Raw genomic sequence first — 26457 nt, 5'->3', positions numbered from 1 at the left:
TTCTTGTTTAAAGCACCTCCTCTCAGTGTGCTTGGTTCTACTCAGGGGAGAGATTGAATCATAATTGGATCAATGTTATTTCCTCTGGCCTGAAGAGAAGCCATTTTTGTTACCCAGGGACCTTATATTAGAGGAGTCAACACAATCATCTGCCATACTAGTATATCATCATTTCATAATTTCAGGCTGCCAAGTATAGAGAAGGATGGAAAAGAACTGTGTCTTTGCCGAGTCAGTGGTTTCATGCAAATATAAGCAGGTATACATTTTTATCAGGATTTTTCCATCAGAAGGCAGTCTAACAGTTTAGACATTTGCTCTGTGAATGTATTTCAATGTCTTCAATTGGGTGGGTCAGTTAGGTTTAGATATGCCATTTAGATGCTAATTTCAACTTTGTACAGTTATCTGTCTGAATAGATTGTAAGAACAAATTCTGACATGCCTGTTTCAAAATGGGGGGAAGAAGGTGGAGTACGAGGGAAAACCCAGGCAAACTCATGCAAACTCAAAAACATTCAAACTCCAACCAAAAACCTTCTTGTGAGATCAACAGTGCCAAACACCTTACAGCTGTCATGTCATCTGCACTAACATCGTATTAATGGCAGTTCTCCTAATTAAAACAGCAGGAGTTTAAGGTACCATGCAGTACTGTTTTTCTACTTTTTCTTTTTTTATCGCAAACAAATGCACACAGAAATTGAAAACACAGCTCAGTTTTACTGCTGAATTTCCAAAAAAGATGCTTTTTAAAATAGCACTAAAGACCAAAATTATACATTTTCCTTGTTGTGAAATTAGGTTGATGGCATCACAAGAGGGACAGGAACAGAGCAGACAAGCTAAAATTAGTAAAGACTGAGGCGGACAAGGCACTTTTGAAGGGTTTTAAACAGGGAGTCTATATAGTATTTAAGTGGCTTTTGAGTTTCAAGCTGTTTAGCCTTAAATTTGAGCCAGAGTTTGAGCACAATGACCCTCAAACTATGATACTGAAGCTGAAAAAGCAATAATAACAAAAAAATGTGTTTATAGTTCAGTTTGAATTTCTCCTCTCTGACTTTGTTCCGTACATATTTGCCAATATTAATGGTGATCATTTTCAGCAGAAATAGCAGGTGAACCAGACCATGTGTTTAAAAAAAAAAAAATACTTTAAATTACTTGAAATAATTGCTGAGGATGTTTGGTGATGAAGTCTACCCAACTGAGGTATTCCTCTTAACAAAGTTCTCATTACTTATATTTTGAAGGTGGGATTTCATTGAAAGCCTGAAAATCAAGAGGAAAACACCATTAAAAAACAAAAAAGAAACAAGGTAAACACAACCAAAAGAACCATGATGTTTTTGTTTTTTAATGGTGGTTTCCTCTTGACTTGCAGGCTTTCAATGAATAAACAATATTGCTTTGGTAGAACTTGAATTTTAAAGCAAAGGACTTAGCTATTTTTTTGTTTTCTTTCTATAAGCCAGGCCGCTAATTGTGCCACTTGTGGAATATATTGCCCTATAAATATAGAAATGGATGAATGCATATGAAAATATTTCCTTCTTCTCAGGATAGAGGCAGATTTATTGGTTGCTTTATTAAATTACAAGTTATTAAAAATAGCTAAGCAGGCAGATTGGATTCTCTAAATGCCCGTAGCTGCATGTAATCTTAAATACAGAAATTAGATGGTTGCACGTTAAATGACAAATTAAGGCTAAGGGCAAAAGTAAAATATCTCCACATACTTAATACCTTTAAAATAAAAATAATAAGAACTGCATTCTGTTGTATGCTTGCAGCAGCTCTTGTGTTGTTCGACCCCCCCTGCTGAGATGAGGAGGAACTGTCTGCTGTGGACACATTTCTTTCTAGGACTGAGGCAACGGCTGACTGCTTTAAAGCAGCCATCAATTTTCCAAAGGTTTATTCCTAAAGACAAGAATTTAGAACGGCTGTTTTCTAAGCCAGGGGGGGTCACTTGTCCCTTCAGTCTCTTTGTGCCGAGACAGAGAGGAATAGTCCTGAAGGCTGCAGAGGTGTGGTGTCACTGCAGGTCTGGTGCAGGTGAGGACTGATCCGTGCTGACAGAGGGTATCAAACGGGGGTTGCTAAAGGACAGCATAAGCCACTCCTGAGAATTGCCGAGATGTCAGGAGGCTAATTCGACAAAACGGCTCCAACAACAGAAGCAGATTACAGCTGTCGTACCTAGCACTGGTCCTGCAAGGCAGGGAAAAAAAAAAAAAAAAAAATACATCCTTATTTTTTCCGATGCTTTCCGAGATATCCTTTGAAACTATTCTATGTATAAACGGTTGCTTTAAGTCACATGTGTAGGCCCAAATATGCATACAAATTAATGCATGTATAGTGCATTGCAAAAAAAAACATAACTTTTGAATTTTTCCACATTTCATCAAATTAGACCCGTAAACCTTGAATTATTTTATAGCGATTTTATGTAAGTACAAAGTAGCATATAGTTGTGGTCTGGAAGGAAAATTCCATGTTTTTTTTTTCAATCAAATCTTTTTAAAAAATGTAATTTTGAAAAACGTGGGCTGGGTATTTTGATTCCTCTATCTTTACTTGGAAAATTTAAAGAGTGTGGCACAGCTGCAAACCTGGTTAAACTTGACCACCCTATTAGGCAATTCAAGGAGATCAATAATAGGAGACACAGGATGGAGGGCTGCTGAAACCCTGCAGGAACTGCAGAGATTCACAATTGCAGGTAGGATAATTTGTTAACCAAAAATCTATTAGTCATGAACGCCATGATTCAGGCCTTTAAGGAATACTGCATGGAGGCTATTGAAAGAAATCTAAATAGCCCTTAACTTTGCTATAAGCAATGTGACACAGCAAACATGAGAAAGAAATGAGCTCTGGTCAGATAACACTAAAATTAGCATTTGTGAAAAATACAACGCAAGGCAGAAAACAAACACCCCAAGTCCCACTAAACACACCATCCAGCCAGCAAAACATGGTGGTGGCAGCATTACGCTGTGGAGATGGCTTTTTTCAAATAGAAAAGAGAGGCTGGTGGGACCAGATGGTAAGACAGATAGAGCTACTATCAGACATTAGTGGAAGAAAACCTTTTAGAGGCTGCAAAGGACTTAGTACCAGGGCAGTGTGAATTGCAGTGAAAAGTAGTTTTCTAAAGTATTGACACTTCATCAAAGCATCAGGTGTTTTATGCAAAGTCCTTGTTTTTTTAAGTAGCAAAAGGCAAGGCAACCATGTATATGGAAATTTCAAAATTTAAAAGCGATGTTCCAGACATTCATAGATAGATCCAATTTGTTGTTTAGCTTTGCTCTTGCTTAAGTGGAATCTACTGAAAAACATCTTATATACAGTTTTAGTGCTGTTATCTGAGTGCTTTGACATGCAGCTTTTTCATTGCACTTTATTTTCTCTGCAGAGCACTCCTTGCAAGAACTTAAATATAGATAGACAGACAGATAGATAGATAGATAGATAGATAGATAGATAGATAGATAGATAGATAGATAGATAGATAGATAGATAGATAGATAGATAGATAGATAGATAGATAGATAGATAGATAGATAGATAGATAGATAGATAGATAGATAGATAGATAGATAGATTTAGAGAAGCCAATTTACTTAATAGTCATGTTTTTGGACTGTGGGAGGAAGCCAGAGTACCCGGAGGGAACCCACGCATGCACAGGGAGAACATTTAATCTCCATGCTGAAAGACCCAGGGTTGGATTTGAACCCAGAGCCTTCTTGCTGCAAGGCAACAGCGCTATATATATATTGTGCTGTTAGGCTGCCTGTTGCTTAATGATGTCTCAGATAATTTCATAAGATCAACCTTTTTGTTAGTGCACATGCATTTATGTTCTTCATTCACTCATTCAGCAGAACTTTTTGAGCAGCAGCAGGCCTCTGCCAACATTTTGTGACTTATTGTTAGGAAATGGTTGTTTTAAAAAAATATGTTTTTGTTACATTCTGGTCTGAAGTCAATTTTTAATTTTGGAATCTTAGATAACATCCAGGCATATATGTTTTGATAAATAAGCTGTGCACTGAGAACAAAAACAAAGCTGGGTAATGAGGTATGGATTTCCACAGCAGAATTCACAAAAGATAAAGCTTTTCAAAAGCTCACATTCAGAGGTGTTTAAGTGCCATTCGAGTCTGCCCTAGTCCATGAACCACTTTGATGTGCAATATTGCTTCTAAAACTTCCAGAAATCTATACAGCGTTCTCACATACTGCTCAAATGTTTTGTTGCAGCCATACAGACAAACCAGGGAATTAAGAAAAAGAGAAACAAGCAAAATGCAAATAGACTAACTCAAAGGAACTTAATTTCCTGTGATGTAAACAGTAGAATGTGCATTTAGAGGCTTGCTTTTGGGTGACTATTAAATCTTGAATAAATATTGATTTACAGAAAAAGCATCAAAACAAATAAATATGCTGGCTATTGAATTGTGTTCTATAGGTGACAAAGTATATAAAATAATGAGTTTTTCATAGTCTTCTAAATAGGATGCCAAAGAAAGTCCCAGATTGATCTGTTTTCTTCGATTGTGTGGAGCATATACACCAGGGGACCCCTCCCACTGCTATTTCTTGCTTTCTGGCAGACTAAAAGAATTTTACTATACTTTTCTCTCACCTACAAGAAAGAAAAATCCAGTTGATTGGAAATATTTCTAATTGGGATAAACACGCACAATCATGACATTAAAACTAAAGGTGAAATACTCATTGTTTTTGTTAAGGTAATTCAGTTTTAAAACTATTGTTGGTGAGAAAAGCAGATAGCCCAACTAATCAACCAGCTAATATAAGCCTTTTATAGTTCCAGTATTGCTCTATAGAGCAGAACAGCAAAAATATATATTATTCAGTACAATAAGCACTTGGAAACCACTTCTAAATTTAGTGGGTATTTATTCCCCAAAGTAACAATTGCTAAAAGTTTAGAGCTGGTCCAAAATTAAATAAGGCCCCATCTGTATGGTAAATTGGAGGTCCTCTTCCTATTTGGCCAACCAGCCAATGCACTACTAACCTCAACTCTATATGATCCATGCTGGATTTTCTTTACCATTTATGAACTAACCCGCAGTAAAAAAAAATCTGTTTAGTTGCTTTTTAAAAAACAGATTTTCTTTAGTGTTCATTTTCTGTAAAGAATTTTCTTACAAACCTTTCCTGAGCTCAGAAGATAACACAGTTTTAATGATGCCCTTGGACTTCCCATTGTAGTCTCAGAAAGGTCACATCAGAGACCTGACTCAAACTGTAGCTTTCTTGGAATTTTGAGTGATGAACTTCCTGTATGTTTGTATTAACAAACATTCATGAAATAATTCTAGTCAAGGGTTTATTTAGCTTATTCCTTTGTTTTTCCTATGAATGTCTGTAATGTTTTTCAGTTTATGTATAGCACTGTGAATTTCTTGCTACTGAAAAGTGCTACATAAATATACTTACCTTACCATAGCATTGTCCGAAGGCAAGGCAAGCAAGGCAGTCTGACCTTGGTTTAACATGCCCGCAGTGTACAGACATTAAGTGTGAATATATATATATATATATATATATATATATATATATATATATATATATATATATATATATATATATATATATATATATATATATACACAGACTGGCGACCTGTCCAGGGTGTACCCCGCCTCTCGCCCAGTGAACGCCGGAGATAGGCACCAGCAACCCCCGCGATCCCATGAGGGATAAAGCGGTTCGGAAAATGGATGGATGGATATATATATACATTTGTAATTTTAAAAAAATTACAAAAAAGTGTTCCCGCAATCCATTTCTTTCTTTTTTCACCATATCTATCTATCTATCTATCTATCTATCTATCTATCTATCTATCTATATATCTATATATATAGATATATATATATATATATATATATATATATATATATATATATATATATAATGTATTGTATTTATATATATATATATATAAATATTTAAGTTATTTATTATTATAATTATTATTTCAAAAATAATAGACTTCGCTTCATGACGTCAACGTTCACTTTAGCCTATCAGCACCATGGGAACGTCTCCATCTCTTTCAGGGTGACCACGTACGTACGTGCGTGCGTGCGTGTGTCAGCTAGCTGTTAGCTGGAGCTAACAGCAGCTCGGTGAGCCAGACCTCTGAAACAGCTCCACACAGGCTCGGTTTATGCCAGGAAACAGCTGTCGTTCGTGGCGACAGGGGCTCGCTGCTCAGACTGTAAGCCCGTCACCGTTCAACGCCGAAGAGGATGACGGGCTGTGAGGAAAACCATGATATGTTAGCCAGCTCCAACAAAACAGCGAAGCACCAGGTGATCTACTGTTGGACAGCCTTTCTTTGCTAGCTGCATCCTGAGGAGGAAAGCTCCGAGATTTTAGAAGGACTGGATGCGGAAGGAGGATATGAGGCAAGCTCAACAGCTAATGCTAACTGTAAGCTATGCTGGGGTCCAGAACTGGGAAGCTGTTCACTGTGAGCGGTTATTTAAAACTGCCCTCTTAACCTGAGCTTATTTAGCTAAATCATCCAGCAGAGGCTAGCGTAGAGCTCTTTCGTTTGTCGAAAACGTTACATTTACCTGTCTTATGGTATGCGGCCTAGCATTAGCCGGTACCCAAACGTTAGGAATTCGGCCGTTAAACGTTCCTCAACGACATTGGAGACGTGTGGATATTTTTATTGTTTGTACAGTTAGCCTTTACAGAGGCTAATCCAGGTTGGTGGCTCCTCACGTCTACGTATATCGTTTAGAAAAGCAAAGAGATTCCCTGAAGCTAGGCTAAACTGTTAGCCTGCTAATGCCAGTCTAAAACTTAATCTAGCTGGCATGACACTGGCCTAGCCTTACAATGTTGGACGTTTTTAAGCTCAGTCATGCTTTTGAAATCTGAAAAGAAAAATATATATATATGATTTGGGCTTGTTTATGTAGCCTCCCTCCATACAGCATCTCACAAAGTGAGCACACTCCTCAGATCTGTGTTTTTAATGGGACAGCACTGAATATATGCCACTTTAATGCACTGTAAAGTAGTTAGTGTGTAGCTTTTATAAGAGGGTAAATTCCCTCAACACATCTGGCAACAAAAGTGAGTACACCCCTAAGTACAAATGTCCAAATTATCCTCATTTAGGCATTTTCTCAACCTTGGGTCATGTGTTAAATATGTTATTGCTCTTGCACGCTCTGGTACTGCTCACTGGATGTTCAACATGGAACATCATCTTTCCCCTGAGGATCTGAACATAAGAAACGTTGCTCTACGTAACGATGGCCTAGGCTAAAAGAAGACCATGCGGTGGTCCAACTGGACCGGTTTCACTCGGATAAGGTCTCGCCAAAGTTGACCAGAGAAGTTGAGTTCGCATGCTCCGCATCTTATCCGGTATTGAACGAGCGTGCGAATGCCATCAGCGAATGCTGCGGGAATTGCCGAGGGGGGAGGGTCACCCCGTAAGTTTTCAGATCGTACTCCCCGCTTCAAGACGGTCTTGCGTGTCTGTTGTCCCAGAAGGAAGCCAGTTTCCAAAGACGACGAGCAACAAAGCCGGCGGTTTGCTCGAGACAAGCAAGACGGGGGATATGGATTACTGGAACCGTGGCCCGACGGGACCAAGATAAACTCATTTTGGTTCAGGTGGCGGCAGCCAGGTGAGGAGTACAAAGACAAGCGTGTCTTGCCTGCAATCAAGCATGGTGGCGGCAGCCTCATGGTTAGTGGTTGCGTGCGTGCTGCCGTCTGCAGGGAGCAACATTAACATCCAGACCATGATCCCCCTCCCCAAAGGGGCCGCTTGGGTAGTATCCAGCATGACGGCGATCCCCAAACACACCTCCGGGCCGACCGCTGCCTAGCTAAAGACACCGTCTCCAGACCTAAACCCTGTGGAGGATCTGCGGGGCATCCTCACACGGAAAGGCGGAGGAGAGCCGAGGTCTGTAGCATCCAGCGGCTCCGTGACGTTAGCACGGAGGAGCGGAAGAGGATCCCGGTGGGAAGCTGTGAGGCTCTAGTGAACTCCAGGCCAAAGACTGTTCAGGCAGCACTGAAAAATAACGGTGGCCACACAAAATATTGACACTTTAGGCATTGACATTCTCACTTAGGGGCGTTCTCGCTTTTGCTTATTTTGACGGGACACCATATATACACTGTTTTCCAAACTCTAGAATGACTACATCGTGTCAAAGTGTCATTTGTTGGGTGTTGTCCAGCAAAAACGTCTTTACAAAAAATGTGATCGGTGTACATTTGTAAGATTATGTGGCTTAAAAGTGTCTTTGGTCAGGGTGAGGCTGGCTGCTTAAAGTGATTATCTTGCTTCAGCTTTGTTACTGTTTGAATGCTAACTGGTTTATAACTTCTCTTACATGAAACAAATCGGTAAAAGTGAAAACATTTCGTATGACAGGAGTATTGTGTAGTGTTTGGATCTCCGCTAAATGCGATGCTAGAAAACCGTCGAGTGATCTAACTTTGATTTGTGTTGCAGATGAATGCTGTCTCAGACGTTCAGCGGGACGCCAAAGTGCCAAAAAGTCACGGTCCTGATCACCCGGCTGGGCTTAGGGTAGAGAATAGCAGCGTTGGTACACAAAGGGCCCAAGAATATGCAAGGACTTTCAACCTCCACTGAGATCTATAAATATCCCCGACACAGAACTGTTGTCCTTGACAAAGCGGTCTTGGTCACCATGCTGTCCGCGCTGGAAGTGCCATCGTAGAGCGAAGACACCGGTGGCTCGGTCGGCTGCACGGTTTTTTTGGAGCTCCAGCCTCGGAGGAAGGATTCCAGCTTTTTGTCGAACCCTAAACGGCGGAGATGGGCTCCCAGGCTCTTCAGATCTTGCGGCAGGGGGTGTGGGCTTCGCTCACGGGAGGCTGGTATGTGGACCCCCATCAGAGCACCTTCTCCAACTGCTTCCACCTGTACCTGTGGATTTTTCTCCTGGCCTTCCCCTTTCTTTTGTATATGGTAAGAAGCCCGCTGCAGTGGCAGCTTTGTTCATGCAATTTTTGTTTTTGCTTTTTTTTATGTTGTCCGGTTGATGATTTCTTTGCTTGACAACCTCACATAAAATCAACACAAAGTGTCAGAAGGTTGCATGCACTCAATATGGCATGGATGTCACACAGTGCCTAGCAAAAAGTGTTCAGCCTCCTTTGGATGTTATTTCATGTTTCTTTGCTTCACAATGTGGAATTATAATGGGTTGTTTGAGAGTTTGCACCATTTCACTTATAGAACATGCCTACGACTTTGAAGATTAATTTTTTTTATTATGACACAACAAATGGGACAACATAATAGAAAGCAGTGAGCAAAACTGTTCAGCCCCACCTAAAGTCAGTACTTTGTTGTAGGACTGGGCCATATATGGAGATTTAAAAATATCAGGATTTTTTTTATGATATGAGAATATATCATTTATATCCAGATGGTCTATTTTTTGTTAGAATGAAAGTTTAATGTATGGCAGTAACTTATTTTTGTGCCCGTTTCTCATATTTATCTACAGTTGTTCAAAGGAAAATGCTGCGGTGAGACATTTAGGATAAAGCTTTGATTTAGCGATGTCTTTTTATAATTGCTTTATGGAAAGAAAAACCTATCGAGATAAATATCATACATCGGCACTCAGCCTAAAAATATAGAGATATTATTTTTGGTCCATATCACAAAGTCCTACTTTGTAGAATCAGGTTTTGCAGCTAATTGAGCTGCAAGTAGCTTTGGATCAGGCTCTTGCCGCTGGGGTCTTTGCCCATTCCTCAACGCAAAACTGCTCCGGCGTCTTCATGTTGGATGTTTTTTGCTTGTGAACAGTGATCTTCAACTCTAACCACTATTTCTCAATAGGATTGAGGTAACTGGTTGCACTAAAACATTTTAGATGCTTCATAGCAAAGGGGGTGGGTACATATGCACATGGCAATTTAAAATGTTTTGCATTATTTTCATTTCACTTCACCAACTTGGACTATTTTATGTAGGTCCATCACATAAAATAAGAATAGGCATTTACATTACAGGTTGGAATATAACAAAATAGGAAAAAAGGCAGTGTAGTCAATTTTGGACATTTAAATATTTTTTTCTATTTTGTAGAGGAATAGCTGTCCAGCCTAAAACTTCTAGGGTTAAACAATAATTTGGTGTAAAATATTTAATTTATTGTAGTTTTTTTCCTACTCCTCATAAGGTCAGAATTTTTCACACATGCTAAATATATATTTATGCTATCTATAATTCACGATTAAGTGTATATCAGTCTGAAAAGCAGCGGGTAGAGCCCGATTTCAAAGGCAGGACTAACAGGGTCAGCGGAAACGGGTTAGAACCAATCAGATCACTGGATTGACGCAAACTCCAAGCGACACGCTCTATTTTGAATTGCATTGAAACACTTTATTGTCTCCAAGGGGCAATTCAATTGCAACAGAGTTCACAAAATTAACCCACAATGAGCATTCACCCAAAGAATTAAGACATAAAAACATTTGCAGGATAATATCAGAACTCCAGGCAGTACAATTTATCAGGAATGATTCAAAGACCCAACAGTTAAGTGGGGGGGGGGGGGGGGGGGGCTGTTAGATCTTCCCTTACGGGTAGCAGGGCATTTAGTTTTCATTTAGTAATCATGAAACATCTCATACCATGAAGCAAGCCTTTCAGGAGCAGTTTTTTTTTTTTCAGGCTAGCCCGGGTTTCTCCGGCCCTACTCAAGAGCAGGGTTAAACCGAGTGGACTTGAGTGGAGCGTTGACGTGAACACGCTGCTTTTCAGAAGGCATTTCCCTCTTCCAGGCATTTCTAGGCCGGTGGGGGAAAAAAATATAGCGTAGAGTTAAACCGAGTAGGGATGAGCAGAACCGGGCGGGCCAAATCGAGTAGAGTCGGTGGAACTGGGGCTTTTGTATAAAGGGCATCATCAAAACGTAGCTCTGCCATCCTGACTGTTATGGTTTCTGAAAAGCACTGCTGCATTTTGGGCCATTTTGCCGCTAACAGTGACACATCGTAAACTCCCGCTTCCTGTGCTGTGATTGGTGCAGGAGCTCTGGGCCTGAGAGTCCAGTCCTGCCCAGACTGACGAGCTGTTTTGAAGTCAGCCTGGCTGCCGAGGCTAGATAAACAGCCCACTAACCCAGAGGCATCAAAAATGTTTCTGACATATCTCTGGCTGGCCATTTAAACGCTCCGTAGAGCAAAGTTAAATGTGTCGGTTTCTCGGAGCTGGCCCCGCTTTTAATCATAGTTCCTACATTTTATAATTAATAGGGTGAAGGTCTGGCGCAGAAGCTTAATGTTAGCCTGCTTCATCCGTTCCAGAACCGGCTTTGACGCTTTAGAGGTCGTTGTCCCCAAGAACACACAGTTGTGTCCAAGTTTCAACCATCTGACCCAAACTATCACCCCCAGATGAAATGAAACTGCTGTTGATGTTTAACAACAATTCAAAAACCACCCACTTGATCATAAACTGAAAACCACAGGAGCACCAGTGACACCGTCCGCCACAGTGAAGCGAGCTGAACCGAGCCAGGAAACGAAAGGCTGCCGACGAAGAACGACAAGCTGCTCCAACGTCCAGCCCTTCCTTCGAGTGCAATCTGCAGCTGTGGTTGTAGACAACTTTCAAGCCGACGCTTTTTTCTAATCCGTTTTCTTTTTCTGCTCGTTCTCAGGCTCTTCCTCCCAGCTTAGTGGTGGCGGGCGTGTACTCCGCCGTGGTGGCCATCTTTTTTACCGCCATCAAGGTGGTCAACTACCGCCTTCACGCCATGTTCGACCTCGGCGAGATTGTCGAGAAGAAGCAGGCCTCTCTCACAGCCGACGCCCTGAGGACGGAAGAAGGAGACGACGGGTCAGGAGTTCACGACGGGACGCAGCACAGGTTCGGAGATGGAAATGAGTGGGACTTTGGCCGTAATTCCTCAGTGCGTTTTTCTTACTCTGAACGAATTTTTCAGGGACAGTCATGTTGGCGTGGAGATGACCGTGTTTCGGAAGGTGAACTCGACTCCTCCGGTCCGCTGCAGCTCCCAGCATTCTCTGTTTGGCTTGAACCAAGTGTCGGTGAGGATCGCCGGGGTCACGCTCGTTTGCAATATTTGTTAGAAAAACTACTTTCCTCTTTAGTTTTATTCAGTTCTATAACTGCATTGCGGGGTTAATAAGTATTGATGTGAGTCAATAATTGTAACATGCTGTGTATGATGACCTCATGTTTAATTTTCTTTTAGGAGTTTTTGCCCCAGCTGGAGGATGCAGGCGGCTCTAAGGGTAAGCATTAAACCGTGGAATGCAATCCCAGTTTCCTCAAACTTTTCTCCACAAAATTAATCTCGAGTCGTATTTTTGCCATCCTTCAGATTTCAAAGAATTAACGCAGGGACAGGGAAGCAATAATGTTATTGTGACTTCGGCCCATCGTGCGATTCTACGTCAGAGCTCCCAGGAAACACAAAGTAAGCGAGGCTCTTTTTTTTTTTTTCTGTCAGCTGCAGCGAGCGTTATCGCACGCTGAGCGCCGTCTAATCCTTGCCTGTATAAAAATAACTCCGGCTCAAAGCATATCTGCACATTCATACTATTTATTTCTAGATTAAAAAGGGCATTTTAAAACTCTTTGTGCTGTAAAGCCCAACTCGTATTCCAGGCTTCCTACACAGCCTCAAACACTGGAAAAGCAAAGACTTTCCAGGCCTGGATGAGTTTCAGGTCCAGACTATTCAATATTCCATTGCTTTGACGACTTCTTTCCTCTAATCAGTCCTTCTTTCTGTCCTTACTTCCTTGTCCTCCCTCCTTCTGCCCTGTAATCCTTCCTTCCATCCGTCCATCTCTGGGTTTGTTCCGTATTTAAACCCTGGACATTGTAGATGTTTCTGCAGTAATTTAAGAAAAAAGGAGGACTTTGGAAAAGGATTTTTTTTTTTTTTTTTTACAGGAAAGGTTTGTAGTATCAGGTAGTTTTTGTGCATTTCAGTCTAATTGTTGTCTTTTGTTGTTCAGGGGTCCCCAGTGTAGTCCAGTCCTGCATTTCCGTCTCCCTGGGAGGGGATTTCCCGGGTCTCATCGGAGTTCCTGGAGTGTCAGCCGGACCCGAAGATCCCGGAGGATGCCTCTCCATCCCGCCTTCCCCTTTAAGTCAAGATGATGGAGGCGAGAAGGAGCAACTGGACGACCTGCCGAAACAGCCGTCTCACCAGAGCCGTGAGGACGACGGGCTGGGAACTTACTCTCCGCTCGGCCCCACTGCTGAATCAGGGAGCTTAGGAGAGACGCCCCTTAGCCCCCTCATAAAGAGCAGCTTAAGTGAGGAGCTGAGCGAGAACCTGGTGGGCCTGGGTCTTGACCCCGGAGCGTTCGCCCCGGGAACGGAGCACCCGGGCAGCCGCAGTGGGCTGGCCCTGGCTGCCGGCTCCACAGACAGCTGCTTCAGCGCAGGCGGAGCCACCACGGACCGGGAGACGCTGAGCACCGTCAGCAGTTACCGCTCCGAGAAGACGGACTCCACCCAATTAGAAAGCCCCTCGTTGAGCCAGTCCCGGCCCGCAGACGGACAGCCGCCGGCTCCGGCGCCGGGGATGGGCTCCGATGTCCGGAACAGCACGGAGGAGGCGACCGGACAGGGCGGCAGCGACACCGACAACCTGTCGGACAGCGTGCTGCTTCGCTCGCCTTCCAAAGAGCTGTCCGTCAGCCAGGGGCTGGACCGCACGCTTGTCGAGGAGGATTTGCCCCCCGCGCACTCCGATCTCGCACAGCCCCCTCCCCTCCAGAACTCTTCCCCTTCAAGCAGCGGCCAGTCAGAGGTGTGCGACCTGGAGAGGAGAACTCACGGTCCTCCTCTGCCCCCGCCGCGGCAGGCCAATTCAGTGCCTTCAGGGCTGGCCCTGGGTCTAGTGTGCTCTGAGCCCGCCCTGCCCATATCCTCCACCCCGCTCCTGCTGTCCGACCCGCCGGCGCTCCAGGCCCAGCAGGTGGTCCGCCCCAAAGACCTGAAGCTGCTGCGGGCCGGCGGCGGCAGCATGGGCCACAGGCCGGGCAGGAGGAAAGCTCCGAGGAGGCGGACGGGAGCGGGCAGCAGCAGCTTCGACTGCGGCTCTTACAGGCGTCACCACAATCACCGGCAGCACAGAGACTACATCCCGGTGCGCAGCCGGCTGGGGGCCAAGGCCTACAGCGAGAGCCTGTTCGAGGACTCCAGCGACGAGGACGACGGCAGCGACATGAGCGCCGGCTCCAGCCTGGGCTCCCAGCGCCGCTTCAGCTCCGACGAGGACAACGACAACGACGACGACGACGACTCCAGCTCCTCCACCTCGTGCTACTCCTCCGACCTCGCCAACGCCGACATCACGTCGCTCCTCTCCACCGCCGCTCAGCTCCCCGCTCCGAGGGAGGGGGACCTGCCGGAAACCTCCGCCCCGTCTCACCCGCGGGCCGCCCAGCGCTCCTCCAGCACAGCGAGCGCCAAGACTCACGCGAGAGTGCTCAGCATGGACGGGGCGGGGGGAGGCCAGGGCAACGCGGCGCCGACGCCCGCTACGCTGCTCACGATGCCCTCCACGTCCACCCCGGCCCCTCGCACCCTCACCATGTCCAAGTCTGATCTGGAAGCCCGGACTATACACGGCGACGGCTTCGCTGGAAATCACCACCATCGGCTGGATTCCCTCGGAGGATCGTGGACGGGCAACCAGATGGGCTGGAGGGGGGGAGAGCTGCTTGAGGAGGGAGCTGTGGGTGGAGGTTAGTGGACCTGCAGATCATTGGTTTGTGCTACTAACTTTGTAGCATGTGTTCATGACAAGGGCCTCTTCCCGAGAAGCGGCTGCGTTTTTAAATTAGGGCTGAACGATTTTGGAAAATAATCTAATTGCAAATTTTTTTTCTTAATATTGCGATTTAATGCAGTTTTTTTCCCCAGTTTAATTTATCATGTCTTTTTAAACATATACAAACAACAAATGAATTTGTTTCCTTGCCGTGCGGATTAGTTGCTAAAAGTCCCGCAGCATCTAAACAGCAGAAATGATTGCGTTCTGCCTACAATATATTTCAACCAAAATTGCAATTTTGACTTTTCTCTGCACTAACCACTAGCAACAAAAATGGCCTCTAAATAAAGACGTTTGTAAACAAGGACTATTTTAAACAAGAACTTTTAATCTTTCTATTGATCAGAATATTATTCAAGAGAACAGCTTTTAATTGATCAATCCTTGTTGAACATAAAGATCAAAGTGCAACCAACAAACAAGTCTATGTATTAAACTGATTGACCTGTACTTAATGCTATGTATGATTATATAAACTCTAAAACAAGTGGTAAAATTAGATTATCTCACTGCTGCAACTGTCTTCCCTTCCATGTGGAGGCAAACCCACTTTAAACATTTTAGCGACACCTAAAGGACGTTGTTACATAGCCAAACAATTGCTGACCTCTGCGATTTGGTAATTGCATTTTTTTTAAAGTTGCGATTATATTGAAAATGCGATTAATTGTTTAGCCCTATTTTAAATATGCCGTTAATTACAAGGTTCTTGTTTTATGCCAAGTTTTAAGGTTGACTCTTTCGCTTGTGTTTATTGAGGATGCGTGGAGGCGCCGTTTTCTTGATAACGGAGCCCCACAACATCGCACAGTTTGTGGAAAAAGAGCAGTGTTGAGGAAAATCTGGGTTAATCAGAGTTGTGCAGTATATTGGATCAGAATCAGTGTGTGTTTTATCTCAAAGAGCATTTGGATGGAGTCTCTAGGGCCCTTATCGCCATAAGCTGGTCTTCATGTGTAGCAGCTGGGATGCTAAAGCTAACGGAGAGCTTTGGGGGCGATCTATAATAGTAAAGAATGGAAACCGTCTGGGAAATTTGGGTTTATCATAACAGGTTTTGTAATCACCGTTTTCAGCAACAGTATCGCAATGAAACGGTATCAAAGTTTTTGATCGTGTGCAGCTGTGGTTATTTATCCGTCAACCGATGTGGTCATTGCAATATCTGACACGGTTATCGGTTCCTCATTATGTCCATAAGTCCAGAAAGAAGTTAAGGCCATAGGTAGGTTATATTTTTCTAGCATTTAGTGTTTTTCAAACTCTTCCTGCTCCTTGAAGCGTTTCTTATTGTGTCGCGTTACGACCAAAAACCTTCACGTGTTAAATTGGTATTTTATGGGATAGACCAACACGAAAGAGTGCATCCTTTTGAAGTGGAGGGGAAATACCAGTGTTCAGTCCTCCAAGTCTAAGGTTTAAAGGACCTCCTTTCACTGGACATAAAGTCTTTTAATGTCTCCACCAGCTTTGCAAATATTCTCTGAAGTCTTCGCCTTTTCTGTCTCTTCTGAGCTTGGTCTCAGTCCGTTGGGATTGGCAGCGTAGCTTGTTGTTTTTTTTCCCCCCAACAATAGCCATTCAGGCCTAAATGTTAGAAATTTTATACCAGGACCCCTTCTTGCACAACAATAGTGTTCTCCTCAGCACATTTTACAGGTTGGTGGTGTGCTTGACTGTTGGATATCCATCTATTCTGTAGAATAACATCTCCTATTACGCTGCTTGTCTGATTAATACTTTCATTTTCTGGCCTCTCAGTTCAAGTGGATGACCATTTCCTGGTTAATACGCAGCTGTGCCATACTCTTCCCATTTCCAGACGGCGGATCGAATATCTCAGAGACATTTAAAGCTTGGGTTCTAGTTTTATATAACCTAATCCTGCTTTGAACTTTATTCCTTTACCTTTCTGGTGCGTTGGTGGTTCTTTCAAATGCTCTTGTTTCGCTGATGTTCTGAAGCAAACCTCTTCACAGAACAGCTGTATTTCTCCTGTGGATAAAACGAACAGACAGCTGTTTCGTAAGCTGGCAGCTTTTGAAGGCAGTTAGGTTTTATTTAGCAGTGTCAGATTAAAAGGGGTTGAATGCTTCTGCTACGTTTCAAGTATTTTGAGGGAATAACAATGTGTTATTGTTTAAAGGTATAGATTATCTTCTGGATTACCCCTTCAAAAAGTTTTTATTTTTTAGCTTTTATTAGGATTGTGTGAGCCAAGTCCTGCGCTGGGAGAAAAATTAACTGATGGGGAAAAGCATAAAGATTCAACATCGTGCGCTAATCAAAGCTGTAAATCAACACGTTAAGTTCACAGCCCCACAGCAGTGCTAAAATCCGTGATTGTGACTCAGCCTCAGATTGTAAATTTTAATAAGTTACCAACAAGGCAAACATTTCCTGTCACACATATCGGCTGTGGTGGAGATTGATGCAGCATCTCAGTCAGAGATTTCATGTCTCGCCTTCCCATGAAGGAAAAGGTTGTAACGCCGACGCCTCTGCTGGCTCGGGCAGCTGCGTATGTCACATTTCTGACGAGCGATGTAGAGGAACGAGCTTTGCCGGTCGGAGGAGCCCGTTCCTTACTGCTCTCTGATGGTCATTGATTTGGAGGCAGGGAACCTGCATAAAGTTTGAATAAATGCACCAAATTATCCGTTTTATCTAACTGAAACGGTTTAAGGGAGCTGTTCGGCGTCATTTGTACCAAATGACGCTATGTTTAAGACATAATCTTAAACATAGCTATTGGTTATATATTTTTAGATGTGATCGGAAGCGAATGTGGTTTTGTTAGGTTTTTTTTATATGCGTGTCAGAAAAAACAAATGATTTTGTTTTCTCACAGAATTTCGTACATAAAAGCCCAGCTTGACACAGTCCCTTTAGGTGCTTTAGGCTCCAAACAATCACAAATACAAATAAAACGTTGTGATTATTTTGGCCACATTCCGCTTTACAAGTGTACTCGCATTTTCTTTATTCAGTGCAGAAAATGTCATTGTGTTTGAAAGCTGGATGAGTATGCACAAATGTCGGGTGTGGATGTATTGATAATATATTAAGTGGTAACTAATTTTTTACACATATAAATTGTATAAATCTGGCCTTTAGGTTACTTTGCAAATCTTCACATTTCACAAAAACGTGTTTAATTCTGCAATATTTGGCCTAAAACCGTCTTGGTGCTGACCCGTATGGGTTGAAACGTTCTGTTAAACGTAGGTGTGACTGGTTTAAAAAAACGTAATTTTATTAGGCCTGCATTTAAATTAGCTGTTGATTAGATAATTACCTTTTTGGTGAATGTGTAATTATTTTAATTGTCTGTTTTTGGACAAAAAAAATTGTAAGTTTAACTTAGCCCTGAAGTACACTTAGGAGGGTTTTGTTTTGTATGAATAGAATTATGCTTTTTAATCTAAAAAAAAAAATCCATAATGAAATATGCAAGTGAAATTTTTTGCTTTTTGTTTTGTTTGTTTTCAGCTCCAGATGGATCCTTGTTATTCAAAAAATAATAATTGAATTATTTGCTAATTTGATTTAGTTTTTTTTTTTTTTTTCATTTCTATTACTCATAAAATAAGCTTAAAGGCTGGTTTACACAGCAGAATATTTAGCCCCATCTCTTAAGATAATCTTAAGAGATGTTCCTGCCGTGTGTGATGTGTTAAGAGCGATCGGATGCGCTCGGTAGAACGTCGGGATCGCTCCGACCTTAAATCACGGATATTCAACATGTTGGATTGTCTTGGCCCGATATCCTAGCATGTGTGGTGTCTCCTGAAGACAAACAAGCAGGCAGCCAGTTGAATGAGACGTGTAGCCAATCAGAAAGCGAGATTAGGGAAACCCTAAAACATAAAAAAGGCCGACTATGTTAAAATCCGGCCGTGTGATCCAGCTTTTAATGATTATGTGAAAGATCTGAAGAATTATTCAATTATTTTATCCGATTAGTCCATTCATCGTCTGAATAATCGATTTCTAAAATAATTGTTTATGGCAACATATAAACATATGATGCATGGTAACATATGACCTTGTGATTCCTTGGCCTTCTTAAAAGTGAGGTAATTTACTGCTTGTAGGCTCATTTTAAAAGCTTTATGTTTAAGGTTTTACTAGAGCTTGTTTTTGTTTTCGGGGAATTTTTTGAGGGAGAAATGGAGCAAAAATCAAACTTTTCTAGCTGGGATTTGAAATGTTCAAGAGAGAATTGCTAAAGCATTTTTGGCTCTTTTTTTTTTTTTTTAATGTTGGATTTATTATTGATGAAAATTTGCTGTCAGTACGTAAAACACTAAGATCTAAAGAATTTGCTCTCCCGCTTCTGTGAGGTGATGCGAATGATTTATGATATATGTGGTTGGCAATAAAAGCAGGGAGCCTGGTTTATTCTACTCTAAGCTGGGAGCTTAATCTACTTTTCATCTTCAAGGCTGAATAATATTTTTAGGCTCAAATCAAAAGTGCCAGATTTCTGTCACGGTAGAGTTATGGGTCCTTTGTGACGTTAGGCACCTAAATGTGTGTTCATCATAAATACGGGAAAGATTACTTTTATGTGTTTCCTTTTAATGTATCGTCATAAATGGAAGTTGCTTCTTTATTAGGTAAATCATTAGCAGACTATTAGGTCCATAACCAGTTTTTTGTGCAGCCTCGTGTTGCGTACGCAGTAATGCTGTAATTGAAAGCGTTGCACGGATGTAACAGATGCTCCTTCCCCAGCGCTGGGTCCAGAGGACGGGAGCAAACACGAATCCATGACGAGCGTGAAGAGGACCCAGGCAATACGCCGGAGGCACAACGCCGGGAGCAACCCTACACCCCCACCTTCCACAATGGGATCCCCTCCCAGGTTAGTCCGCTCGGCTCGCATGAGGAAAGGGTTGCATCAACTTTTTCTTTTTTATGATTCACTAATGAAGTCTGTCTATGGAAAGATGGTGTGAAAATAAAGCTAATTTATGAAAACATAAATGTACTGGGAGAACGGACATACCTAAATGCACTTATTTATGTTTTTTTTTTTATTCTCTTTCAGCCTCCAGGACCTTCAGCGGGTTCGAACCTCCTCCCATTCGCGCACGCGCACACTTCCATCGGCCTTACAGTTCGCGTCTTCACTCCTGCTCCCCCGCAGCGGCATCCACGAGGCCTCCACCTTTGACGACACGTCAGAGGGAGCGGTGCATTATTTTTATGATGAAAGCGGTGAGTCAGTGACTCTTAAGGAGTAATTGGGGGGCTGGCGTCGTGGCTCGGTGGGGAAGAGTAGTTGCCTGGTAATCTGGATGAATGTTAGAGTCCAGCTCCCCCCCAGTTGAGTAAAGTCTTCATATTTGTTTTTCTGTCCCACAGTATGGATCAAGAGTTATTTAAGATTAGATTGTTGCTTAGAGTCCCAGTCCAATACTTTATAAAGTAATAAAAGTAATACCGTGTAGATGCTTGAATACTTGGCAGCTTTAAAGTTCCGTAAAATAAAACGCATAAAACATTCCATCAGGATTAGACCTACTATCTCACTGAAAAGTTGTTCAGGCTGCTGCGGTGTATTTATATTTTATATATTTCTGGACTGTAACAGATATTTTGTCCCCATGGGGAGTTTTTGCAGGACAAGCCTCCATATGCTGCTGCATCTCAGGTTAGCTGTGGTAGAAAGGCGACTAATGTTCTGACAACACGTCTCCTAAAACAGGGATAGCTTGGTTATTTTTATTTATTTTATCTCCAGATATAGCAAACTCCACACCTGCAGCTACAGACTTCAATGAACTTGCCTCTTGTCCTGGTCCACAAAGTTTTTATGTGGAGAAGTTTGCTAAAGGGCTAGGTTGGTGCTAGCATGTTTAGCCTTTTGTTGTGATATGACTTGTTTGTAGTTTGCTCGTAACACGTTCAAACGATCTGATACTTGGGCTCAGATCAGGACATCCCTGGTAAAATCAGTTTTAGCGAACGAGAGAAGAGCGTTATAAGTGCAGTTTATGTGATCTTTGTTGACGCACATAAATGTTTAGCCGGACACACTTGAGGTAGAAATGTAACCAACATTTGCTTTATACATAATAAGGTGGGTTCAATTTCAGTCTATTTTCAATGCTGTGTGCTGTTAGTTAGATATAACTAGTATTTGGTGAATATACATATTTTCAGGTTCGCAAAGAAAAACAGGACAGTACCGTGCATGTTTTTTTAATAATTGACAAGAAGCCCGACTAAAAAAAAGATCAATACAATATTAAACATTCCTCATTGAAGACTTAATTACTTTTATTTTGGTTGTCGTGTCACAGGAGTGAAGAGATCCTACACCTTTGGACCTGCCGGAGGTGGCTACGAGGACCCAGTTCAGTAAGTGAAAGACTTTACAGAATCCATTATGTATTTACTTCTGCCCCAGATTGAATCTGTTGCTTGAAAAAGATGCGACGCGATAAGCGGTTACAATGTGAAACGTTGCAGAGAAAGAGAGAGGCAGTCCCAGTCATCAAGCTTCACCTCCACCGAGGTTCAGGACGGAGCACCAGTGCTGTCCATCCTCCAGCCCAGACCCGTGGTTCTACAGGGCATGCAGGTTCGCAGGGTGCCGCTGGAAATGCCCGAGGTCAGCAGTCTTTATTAGAAGCAGAATGTAAAAGCGAATGGTTGGGCGGCTCCTTATTTTTTTTAATTTAACGACCCGTTTCACTGTCTTCCAGTTCGATCTCGATCACGAGTCGCTCCAGGAATCCCATGAAAACACTCTGATGATCGAGGAGAAAGCCAAGCCCAAACAGTACTATCGGTTTTGGGTGCTGCCTGGAAAGTGGCTGAGGGTTCGATACGATCGGCTGGCTCTTCTAGCTCTGTTGGACAGGTGGGAGGAAGTGTTGGTGTAGTTTTCTTTTCAAATCTAACAATTTTTTATTAGGTTGTATATTTTGCTCCATCTTTTATTTTAAAGTTTTTTTTTTTATTATTTTACTCTTTTCCTAAAAGCTAAGAAACAATGGGCTCCTTAACTATTACAAAGCCTTGTATTACAAAGAGTTCAGCGTCGTTCTTTGAGATGTCGTTCAGCAGTTGTTTGTGGCATTGATGGTTTTAGCCTTTCTGTTCGGTTTTCTACGTGAATGTTGCCTTTTTCTAATGGGTCTGATGCACAAAAACCAAAACATTAGAATATGTCAGTGTTTTTTTGAAGAGGAAATAATTACAGCCTGACGGAGTTAAAAGTTACTAATTTCTCTGGACTTGGCCTGCAGGAACCGGCGTGTGATAGAGAACATTTTTTCGGTGATGTTGGCCAGCCTGGTGGCCTTCCTGGGATTCCTGCTTCTGCTTCAGGGCTTCTTCAGGGACATCTGGGTCTTCCAGTTCTGCTTGGTCATTGCTAGCTGCCAGTACTCTTTACTGAAGGTACGTGACCCGTGGACTCTAGGAGCTTGGTCTTACATTTACATCAGTCATGGAGCCATCTGTCTCTGATATACGGATCAGTGTTTTCTCCAGGAACACATTTTGCTTGTTTTATCACGTTTTAAAATCTTTATCTTTTATGTTCATTATTTTTATGATTTGATCAATAAATATAAAACATAAATCCCCCTGCTCTGTTTCAGAGTGTACAGCCAGACGCTGCCTCCCCCATGCATGTGAGTATTGATTTATGCTTCCCTGTTGGACATGTTGAGGATTTTATGAGGTCTCCATTATAGGTTTTTAGGCACCAAAATTCACCCGGTTCACATTACCACAGTCATCCGTCTTTAGCTTTGAGTGGGAGAAGAAACGATGAATTCAGGAATGCGCTCATAGCAAAGGATAAACAGGTTTTGAAAAGGATTGATCCAGTAAGTTACTGGTATCAAATAAACCAAAGTTTTATAAAGGTCCGTTTCAAACGGTCCATCATGCTGTTCCTACAGTTCAAATCCTTTTATTGAGATAAGTACTAGAGAGACTGGAGGTTTTCTCCCCCAGCTATTTGAAGCCTATAGTGACACACTGCAAAAAGGGACCTAAAAATATTTAAAATCTCCTTAAAGTTAGTGTATTGATCCTTGATTTAAGCAGGTACATGAGATTATCTGCCAATGGAGTATTTTGACCCCTAAAATAAGATTATTAGACATCCTGCACTTGAAATAAGGTGGTTGAGATGAATTGTTCCTATTTTAAGTGCAAAAATCTTATTCCATTGGCAAATCATCTTATTTACCTGCTCAAATCAAGGACAAGTACATTAATTTTAAGAACATTTTACTTATTTCTAGTTCCATTTTTGCAGTGGCAGAGTGCGGTCCCTCCCCTGCCTGTTGCTGTGCAGCGCTGGTAAGCCGGCTAAAAAAGACCGTCCACTGGTTTCCATGAAACTTCCTTTCAGTTTATCAGAAATCGGGTTTTCTCATGAAAAAAAAAACAATAGTCGCAGTATAAACACTAAAGGGAGCCTCTAATCACATCACCTTCTTCCACACCTTGTTCCAAACATTCTGCCAGGGGGGATATCCATTGATGGAAAAGAAAGTCGAGCTTTTTCTTACGCGTTCAATGTAATTGCGTTTTAAACGGGAACTTGATCTTCGCCGTCTCATTTCCCAGGGCCATAACTGGATCATCGTGTACAGTCGGCCAGTTTACTTCTGCTTGTGTTGTGCGATGATCTGGATATTTGACCTGTCTGGGCGCGCTGGCAGCCTGCAGCCGTTCTCCCTTTACGGCGTCACCTTCTTCTCCGCACACTTCCTGCTGTGTGCCAGGGACATGCTTATCGGTCAGTTGTTGTTTTTTTGTTGTTTTTTTACATCTCGTTTTAAAACCAGGTTTCTCACTGCAAAAATAGAACTAAAATAAGAAAATGTTTCTTAAAATGAAAGTATTTTTCCTTGATTTGAGCATGTAAATAGGATTATCTGCCAGTGGAATAAGATTTTTGCACTTAAAATACGAACAATTCATCTCCATCAACTAACATTAAGTGCATTATATCTAATTATCTTATTTTAGGGGTAAAATTACTCCTTCCAGTGGCAGATAATCTTATTTACCTACTCAAATAAAGTACAAATACACTCATTTTAAGAAAATTTTACTTATTTTTAGTTCTGTTTTTGCAGTGCTTGTTGACGTGTCTTGAGATTATTGCGAAAAGTAAAGTGGGTGTTTTTGAGAATAACTGATGTTTTTTTTTTTCTCTGCTCTTGTCCAACAGTTTTTGCCTTGTGTTTCCCGGTCATTTTCCTGTTTGGGTTGCTACCTCAGGTTAATACATTTGTGATGTGTCTGCTGGAGCAAATCGACATGCACGTCTTTGGTGGAACCGGTAAGACTGGGAAAAGTTTCCGGACGATCATCCGTATTGTAGTTTTTCCCAACTGTTATAAAAGACCGTCGTTAAAAATGTAGAAAAAAAAAAGTTGTTTTCAAAAGCAACACCTGAACAGCAATGTTTCATCCTGTTTATAATGCCGACTAATCCGCGCCTTGTTTCTGAACTTTGTCTCCTCCTCCTCGTCAGCCACCACCAGTCCGCTCTCGTCTCTGTTCAGCCTCATACGCAGCATAGCGGTGGCTGCGCTGCTCTACGGGTTTTGCCTCGGCGCCATTAATGTAAGTCCTTCTGAAAATGACGGTTCGTTCTCATGAATTTTGTTTTCGTTCAAAGTTAACGTTCGCATGCCTCTCATTGAAACAGGCGCCGTGGGGGGACGCCCATGTGCCGGTGCTGTTCTCCGTGTTTTGCGGTCTACTCTTGGCCTTGTCTTACCACCTCAGCCGCCAGAGCAGTGACCCAACCATTCTGTGGTCAGTGTTCGTTCCTCCTCTTGTCAGCAGTTCAACTGTGAGATTCCCCCCTTCACATGTAGAGAAGAAGCAAGTTTTATTGTTGATTTACTCATAGATTAACTGCAGAAAAATGTTTCACTTCTTCACCGTCGTAGACCCTACGCTGCAAAAAACGGATCTAAAAATAAGTAAAATGTTCTTAAAATGTGTGTTTTTGCAGGTAAATAAGATTATTTGCCAATGGAATGAGTATTTTGACCCCTAAAATAAGATAATTGGATATACTGCACTTGAAAAAAGATGATGGAGATTAGTTGTTCCTATTTTAAGTGCAAAAATCTTATTCCATTGGCAGATGATCTTATTTACCTGCTTAAATCAGGGAAAAATACACACATTTTAACATTTTACTTATTTTTAGTTACGTTTTTGCAGTGTACAGTCAGCCTCTGAAAAGCAAGATGCCTAAGAAACAAAGTGGAAATGCACCAGTCAGATTTGTAGTTTTTGTTTTTAAAGCTTTAAACTTCTGAAACCAATTTCTAATCTGTTCTACTTTCTTTTTAGTATATTATAATGCAGAAGAACAGGGTGCATTATCTATATTACGAGCAGCGTTGATGTCACATGAGGTGGGGGAGCAGCCTCTTTAAGATGGCTTTAAAGTTGACATTTCATATATGGTCCTAAAACGCTTATGTTGGCAATTAGCACAGCTAGCATTGCGGCTGTCTCCGTGTGTATTCACTTACCTTACCTCTCGAGTTTTCTCTGGTGCCGACAGCATTTTCAGATCCACTCTAATAGACAGAAGTGAAAAGCTCCAAAGGAGAAAACTGAGAAAATTACCTGTAATACCTTCAGCGTTAAGTCTGGCTGTTTCTCATTCTGCGGCAGCCTGAATAAAGTTCAGACGTGTCTCAACATGACGCGGAGATTAGTTTCCTTTTAAATAGCTTCTTACAGCGATGTGACTTTAAATGCTTTTGGTTGTAGAAATCTGGATAAGTCTGAAAAAATTTACACAGAAAATGGAATAAGTTTTGTTTCAGACACTTCTTGTGTTCTCCTCTGATTTTTTTTTTATTTTTTTTTTTAATCACCTTACATAGTTGATCTATTCACCAGAATGCCTTCTTTTGCTTCATTTACATTAGGTTTTGAGATTTAGTCATCATTTCTATCTTAGTTTTTTGACTTACTGGCTAAGAGCTCACGGACTCGTACAGCCCTGCTAGTATCCTGCAAGATATTTGGAAAATCGAGTCTCAAAGAAAGTGAGTTTCAAAATGAGAAATGTAGCAAAAACCTGCAAAGCACAACTGACCTTTTTTCTTCTGTTTTCACTACACAGCAGCCAGCGGCGACTTATGTTACACGGCGGCTGTCCTGTGACTCATTTGTCCGTTTGCTTTGTGCGTTAGGTCGCTGGTCCGGTCCAAATTGTTCCCAGAACTGGAGAACAGAACACCAGAAGAACCCCCGGTAGAAATCAAAGATCCTCTCCCCGAGAAGCTGCGCAACTCTGTGGTAAAAACGGCAGCTCGTACGCCTGACTGCCTCCGGCGGCACATTTCGCCGTGTTTTCGCGCTGAACCACCTGCGTCTCTTTGCAGAGCGAGATTCTTCATTCGGACCTGGTCATGTGTCCGCTCATGGCCGTGATTACCTTCGCCATCAGTGCCAGCACCGTCTTCATCGCCCTTCAGGCACGATCTCACTCTTCCAGTGCCTTTCACAGAAGGCTTTT

At 42.1% G+C, this 26457-nt stretch overlaps 1 protein-coding gene across 3 annotated transcripts in view; it reads left to right on the top strand.

The window, feature by feature from the left end:
* The first annotated feature begins 6130 nt into the window (after positions 1-6130).
* Positions 6131-26457, top strand: part of LOC105919850 (pecanex 3) — a 34756-nt gene continuing 14429 nt past the window's right edge. For 2 of the 3 annotated variants that reach the window (XM_036143132.1, XM_036143131.1), the window contains exons 1-20: positions 6131-6495; positions 8558-9040; positions 11757-11965; positions 12042-12147; positions 12315-12354; positions 12444-12539; positions 13087-14829; positions 19659-19788; positions 19975-20144; positions 21233-21290; positions 21402-21543; positions 21638-21795; positions 22184-22337; positions 22541-22573; positions 23523-23694; positions 24133-24243; positions 24439-24530; positions 24616-24725; positions 26132-26237; positions 26324-26416. In XM_036143132.1, the coding sequence (XP_035999025.1) occupies positions 8888-9040; positions 11757-11965; positions 12042-12147; positions 12315-12354; positions 12444-12539; positions 13087-14829; positions 19659-19788; positions 19975-20144; positions 21233-21290; positions 21402-21543; positions 21638-21795; positions 22184-22337; positions 22541-22573; positions 23523-23694; positions 24133-24243; positions 24439-24530; positions 24616-24725; positions 26132-26237; positions 26324-26416 (3876 nt within the window). In that variant the 5' untranslated portion in view covers positions 6131-6495; positions 8558-8887. Of the gene's footprint in view, positions 6496-8557; positions 9041-11756; positions 11966-12041; positions 12148-12314; positions 12355-12443; positions 12540-13086; positions 14830-19658; positions 19789-19974; positions 20145-21232; positions 21291-21401; positions 21544-21637; positions 21796-22183; positions 22338-22540; positions 22574-23522; positions 23695-24132; positions 24244-24438; positions 24531-24615; positions 24726-26131; positions 26238-26323; positions 26417-26457 lie in introns of those variants that run through there. The other variant, XM_021312136.2, reaches the window with a different exon arrangement.

This window comes from Fundulus heteroclitus, chromosome 11 (assembly GCF_011125445.2).
Source record: "Fundulus heteroclitus isolate FHET01 chromosome 11, MU-UCD_Fhet_4.1, whole genome shotgun sequence".
In the NCBI taxonomy this organism is placed as follows: Eukaryota; Metazoa; Chordata; class Actinopteri; order Cyprinodontiformes; family Fundulidae; genus Fundulus; species Fundulus heteroclitus.
The sequence above is the reverse complement of the archived record's forward strand: the minus strand, read 5'-3'. Positions and strand labels throughout refer to the sequence as shown.